This window comes from Austrofundulus limnaeus, unplaced genomic scaffold (genome assembly GCF_001266775.1).
Source record: "Austrofundulus limnaeus strain Quisiro unplaced genomic scaffold, Austrofundulus_limnaeus-1.0 Scaffold325, whole genome shotgun sequence".
Taxonomy (NCBI): domain Eukaryota; kingdom Metazoa; phylum Chordata; class Actinopteri; order Cyprinodontiformes; family Rivulidae; genus Austrofundulus; species Austrofundulus limnaeus.
In genome coordinates, this window is record NW_013952727.1 from 341,608 (window position 1) to 348,082 (window position 6,475).

A 6,475-nucleotide genomic window follows, 5' to 3' on the forward strand; every position below is an offset into this window, starting at 1 on the left:
TAAATAAAATAAAATAAAATAAATAGCAGTGGTATATGTAGTGCCTCACCCATAGATATAGGCCTTATAAAAGCCTTTATACCGTATATTCTAAAATAAATGACTGATACCCAGAGGTGGGTAGTAAGTTAGCAACTACTTACTTTTACATGACTAAGTGCTTTTTCTTACTTTCCTTTAAGAGTAGTTTTAATACACTGTACATTTTAATATACTTGAGTATAATTTTGTAATACTCTACCCACTATAAGTAACCAACATGTTTTAACCAGAAATGCAGCAGCGACACACCTACAGATTATATTGAAGTGACACGTCTTGTTTACAGACAAACTTTGTTCTTCTAATACTATTTTCTATCTGTTAAGACTTTTGGAGGTCAAATGAATATATGACAGTAGATATAGTCATTGTGGTAAATATTTTACCACAGAGCAAAAATATATTTGTTTTTCCTCCTCTGTGACTCTAATCGTATTCCTTATATATATAATTTATTTCTATATTTTCTTACTCATTACTTTTCCTTTAAATACTTATTTTGTATCATGAATTTTACTTTGGATACTTAAGAACAGTAAATGTCAGATACTTAAGACTATTACTCGAGTGATGTTCTTAGAAGAGACTAAGTTTTACCAAATAATTTATGGTAAAATACTCAGGTATCACTTTGAGGTATATACTGTACAAGGCTGACCAACTGTAAATATTAGTTTAATAAGTTTCACAATGAGACRTATTTGACTTGGAAACGTGGTTCTTCTGCTGTAATTTTTCATTTTATAGTTGTGTTATTTATTTTTTTAAAATGTCTTCATTTAAGTCTTTAAACRCACCAGAATTTGCACATGGCTGTCTATTTTTTTGTCAGCCTGATATCATTTGAAAATATTCAATTGTTGTGAAATGTTGCCTTTATACAATTCAGTCATTTCTTGGCTAGTTTATACTTTTATTTGAGTTAAAGTAGTGCTACTCTTTCTTGAATACAACCTTTGGGTACTGCTGGAGCTGACCTGACCATTGAACCTGCTGAGGACAGGACCGCTGGGTGGCGCTGTTGCTCCTTCGGACTCTGGAAGTGCTGCTGCCATTGATATTTATTACTAAATATATACAGTATATGCTAATTTCCTATCCTGTTTGTGGGCCTGCGCGCTGTGAACGCGCSTTCACGTCTGAACGACAGGTGGGCGTGGCTTGAGCCGTAAAGWGCGCTTCTCCTCGCCCCCCTGGCAGTATACTCACTCACCAGGACCACTTTGACGGCCGCTGTGAGAGCTTAGAAAAATAATAATAATTAAAAGTCCAGGAACTTGTTAAGAGTGCCTCTGCTGAGAAACCACAATGGTAAGACTTTACAAATTCACTTATTTTAGAGTAGTTTTTTGTATTATTATTTTAGAGAATTCAGCACCTCCTGCAGCAGGACCCCCTGGTCAGAAATAGCTCCTCAGTGACTGACAGTAAAGCTGATCTGGCTGCTGCCTGGCAGAGCAGGTGCTGATGACATGCTGCATTTTTAACTCACAAAGAAAAGGCACAAAATATAAAATAGAATAAAGAAAAACTTGATGTGGATAAAATACCAAACCTGATTTTGGATACTTTTATTTTAATCAACAAAAACAATCTGATGATATGATGATATTTTTGAAAAAAAAAAAAAAAAAAGCTTGCTCATCAAGTATGTGGTGAGCTAATGTGTGGGAATAAGGTGTGTCTCCTGACACGTCTTTAAGCAAGTCACTGCAGACTGAGACAGAGCAAAGAATTCTAACAGAGCAGGAAATATTTTTCCCTTTCATTCTCAAAAAAATAATAATAATTGTGGAACAAGTGAGAGCACGAGTCTTCATTACATCAAAACTACTTTAACTGCAGCAAACAAAGCAAATTCTCCAGTCTGTCAAAAAAAAAATCATTTATATCCTGTACTGTTTCTGCAACTCTGTTCATAATTATCTTATGAATAATTTCTGAAAAACAATTTTTAGTCATTTGGTTCRATGATAGGAAAAGTTAACAAGTGCACATTTGACCTCAGTGTTCTGTTTGCACTATGTTGTGTAAACACTGTGTGTTACCACCAGTACTATAAAACCCTTATGGCATCACTGTTTACTCAGKACTCTGCTTTCTCATTGCTCTAACCAGATAAATCAGACGCATAAAGTTTTATTTTTTTATTATAGGTTAAACATTAGTTTGAAACTGAGAAGTTTGATGGAGGAATACACACTCTAAAAATGAAATGTTGGATTTACTTAACCATGTTATGTTACCTGGTTCCACTTAACTGAGTTGAGTAAATTCAAAGCAACATATTCATGTTCTTTGGCTAAAAAAAAAACTGGTATATTGCTTTGAATTTACTCAACTCTGTTAAGTGGAACCAGGTAACATAACATGGTTAAGTAAATCCAACATTTCATTTTTTACTGTGCAGAAAACTGTCTGTGAAAGAAAAGAGAGTAACATGAAAATTTCAAATATCTTCAAACATACCAATTGCAATAGAGAATGGTAAATATACTTTTAACCTTAGGTCACACAGTAAGTTGCGAAACACTGAGCTTAAATGCAGTGCCCTTGACTTTATTAAAAATACTCTGTAGTTTCAAGATTTTGGCTCAGGAATGGGAGTAGAACTTGATTAACTATATTTAGCTCTTGACTATTTTACTCTAAATAGTTCCTGTCACTGTACATTTTTTCCACAAACCAAAAGGTGATGTGGCTGATTAAATGGGTTGACTGTGGAGCTGTTTAATAAGGGTCTATGCAAAAAAAAAAAAAAAATGGAAATTGGAAATTATTTGAACAAGTTTCCAGTAAAAAATCTCTTCCCTTTGTGTCAGTTTAATTTCTGTTTTTTTCACTTTCCTTGTTTACTTTTCCTGAGGTTTTGGCCTTCAGCAGAACTGGAACCTCAAGTCAGTGAGCTCACACCTTAGGCGCGCCTTTGCTTCTCCGGTCACACCCTTGGACATGAAAAGGTTGACAGTTGTAGATACGTTTGTTGTATTAGACTCACCTTGAATAACAGCACTAAGTTATCACTTTTAACAGAAAGGTTTTGAAATTTCCCCTGGCGATGACCACTGTTTGGAGAGGGCTGATGATCAGTGTTTACAGCAACAGGCATCCCTTTCTGCTGAGTGTCAGGTTAGTGTGAGCTCACCAAAATAGCTCTGCTAACCTGGAAACGCTGGCAAGTCAGGAAGTTTTACTTTGACAGAGGAAAAGAAAACACGACATAAAGCCGTTGCTCTGCCCATGACGAGTGAAGATATTTTTTTCAAGAGTAGTCAAGCTATATAGCAGATTAAATGAAAGAATGTAACAGTAATGTGAAAATAAATCCATGTAGGCTTAGCTTTCTTATTATGACTGGGTCTTTATTTTTAGTCACTGAGATTAACGGTTGCTGTTGTAATTTGCACTTCTTAGGTCACAAATAAAATTAGAATATTTAAGTCTTCATACAAATAAATAAATGCTAACAGGAAATACTTTTTGTAGTATGTTCTTAACCGGATCCCTGTTGTTTCTCGTAATTTAACAGGTTACAGGTTTGACCTATGAAATGCTAAATCATACTGACAAAAGTGTTCATGCACTTTGCTCTGTTAATGAACTCTACAAACCAGACAAGTATGTCCGGCTTTGGCTTAATTCAGCACTTATTGCATAGTTTACCGGTTTATGCTTTCAAACAGAAAAGACAAACCGGTCTGCCTCTTTGTTTACAAATGCAACGGCCATATCACAAAAGCCCAAGGCAATGTTCTGTTTGGATTTGAATATATTACAAGCTTTTCCATAAATTAAGTGTCGTCTTGTTTTTCATCACAAATGTAAGATGCAAACACATAAAGTTTAATTGTTTAAATATTTGTTTTTTGCAACTCTGTTGCTCAAATAGTAATATATAAAACATGTTTAGCTTCATGTAAACACTGAACAAGTCAGAATTCTGTTTTTCTTTATTGTATTTTGGCTTCAATGAGACAAGCGTTCTTTTTAACTCTGTCATTTTCATTACATAAATAGCAAATGCTCATGTGTCCTGAACATAGCCTCCATTTTAGCAATTCATGACCTCATGACTGAGCAGTCACATGAAAAAGGGACAGCTGCAGAAAATATTAGCTGTGCCTTCTCTTGCCTGTTTCTGTGCTGCCATCAAGTGGCAGTGTTACAAATGACTCTTCTTGTGGCAGCTTCAGTTTTGAGGAAATTTTGTCAACTTTTTGAATGGAATTTTGTGTCTTTTCCACTCTCATCTCCTTTTTTTTTTTTTTTTTTTTTTTTTGTTACAGCGTGAATGCATCTCTGTCCACGTGGGCCAGGCAGGTGTCCAGATGGGAAACACTTGCTGGGAGCTCTACTGTCTGGAGCATGGCATCCAGCCGGATGGCCAGATGCCGAGCAACAAACCCATAGGCGGCCATGATGACTCCTTTACCACTTTCTTTAGTGAGACTGGGGCTGGAAAATATGTCCCTAGAGCTATCTTTGTAGATCTGGAGCCCACTGTCATTGGTCAGTACAAATTAGGAATGTGCAACTTTCTTTGCTATTCATAGCATAATGAAATTCTCTAATGCAGATTTTCAGATAAGAATAAATACTGAATCTTAATCAATTTTTAAGGGTTTACTTTAATGAAAAAAATGTATTCCTATTTTTCTTGATTGATCAGATGAGGTGAGAACAGGGTCGTACCGCCAGCTCTTTCATCCTGAACAGCTGATCTCAGGAAAGGAGGATGCAGCTAACAACTATGCCCGAGGGCACTATACCATCGGCAGAGAGATAATTGACTCGGTCCTGGACAGAATTCGGAAACTGGTAAGGAACTTTAATTGCTTATTGCTATGAATGCATACTCAAAAAGCATATGTATAGTCAGCCCAGAAAATCTTATCTTACAAAATTTCTCAGCGCATCTCAGGCTCACAACATTTTGCATTCAAACTCACTAAGTTACTTTTATGGTGCATTCACATAATGCTGACTGCAGCAACTGCACATGGATTTGCAATAATGATACAACAATAAAACGGCTCATTTCTTGATAGTAGAGTGGGGATGGGTCAATTCTAGTAAACATTAAGTACTTTATAAGTTTCATGTGCTTATTTTAACAAAACAATGAGTCCAATAAACCAAGCTATGAGAACAGTAATGTACTTTAATCAGTGTTTCTGTTTCCTCTGTCTACCCACAGTCTGATCAGTGCACTGGCCTGCAAGGTTTCTTGGTCTTCCACTCCTTTGGTGGAGGCACTGGTTCTGGTTTTACCTCCCTGCTGATGGAGAGACTCTCTGTTGATTATGGCAAAAAGTCTAAGCTTGAGTTTGCGATCTATCCAGCCCCTCAAGTTTCCACAGCAGTTGTGGAGCCTTACAACTCCATCCTGACCACCCACACCACCTTGGAGCACTCTGACTGTGCCTTCATGGTGGACAATGAGGCCATCTACGACATCTGTCGTAGGAACCTCGACATCGAGCGTCCATCTTATACCAATCTCAATCGYCTTATCAGCCAGATAGTCTCATCCATCACAGCTTCACTTCGCTTTGATGGAGCTCTGAATGTTGACCTGACAGAGTTCCAGACCAACTTGGTRCCCTACCCTCGTATCCATTTCCCTCTGGCCACCTATGCCCCRGTCATCTCTGCTGAGAAAGCCTACCACGAGCAGCTGTCTGTGGCTGAAATCACCAATGCCTGCTTTGAACCAGCCAATCAGATGGTGAAGTGTGATCCACGTCATGGTAAATACATGGCCTGCTGTTTGCTGTATCGTGGCGACGTTGTGCCCAAAGATGTCAACACTGCAATTGCAGCCATCAAGACCAAGCGCACCATCCAGTTTGTGGACTGGTGCCCCACAGGCTTCAAGGTGGGCATCAACTACCAACCTCCAACTGTGGTTCCTGGAGGAGACCTGGCCAAGGTGCAGAGAGCTGTGTGCATGCTGAGCAACACCACAGCCATTGCTGAGGCCTGGGCTCGTCTCGACCACAAGTTTGATCTGATGTACGCCAAGAGAGCCTTTGTCCACTGGTATGTTGGAGAGGGAATGGAGGAAGGAGAGTTCTCAGAGGCCAGAGAAGATATGGCTGCTCTGGAGAAGGATTATGAAGAAGTTGGCACTGACAGCATGGGAGAGGATGATGAAGAAGGAGAGGAATATTAAGGGGTCCAACATTAGCACTCATTCCACGCATTGCTCTTAACATAGCACATTTCCAGCAACATTCATGAAATAAAATGTGTGACTGTGACCTGTCACTGTCATTAATAAAGGTCTAAGGAATGTTTCAAATGAATGTGTGCTCTTTCTTGAATAGTTTAAGCAAAGCAAATTGTTATAAAAACAATGGGAATAAAACACTTTAATTTTTAGCTTTCATACTTGTGCTTAACTCAAAAACAAAAGTAGTAAGCAATGTTG

At 38.0% G+C, this 6,475-nt stretch overlaps 1 protein-coding gene across 1 annotated transcript; it reads left to right on the plus strand.

Moving 5' to 3' along the window:
- Window positions 1–1,249: 1,249 nt before the first annotated feature.
- Window positions 1,250–6,350, plus strand: LOC106527445 (tubulin alpha chain). The gene is made up of 4 exons (XM_014022334.1): window positions 1,250–1,353; window positions 4,329–4,551; window positions 4,712–4,860; window positions 5,240–6,350. Exons 1-4 carry the CDS (start codon window positions 1,351–1,353, stop codon window positions 6,215–6,217), a joined length of 1,353 nt encoding a protein of 450 aa, XP_013877788.1. The 5' UTR covers window positions 1,250–1,350; the 3' UTR covers window positions 6,218–6,350.
- The last annotated feature ends 125 nt before the right edge of the window (window positions 6,351–6,475 follow it).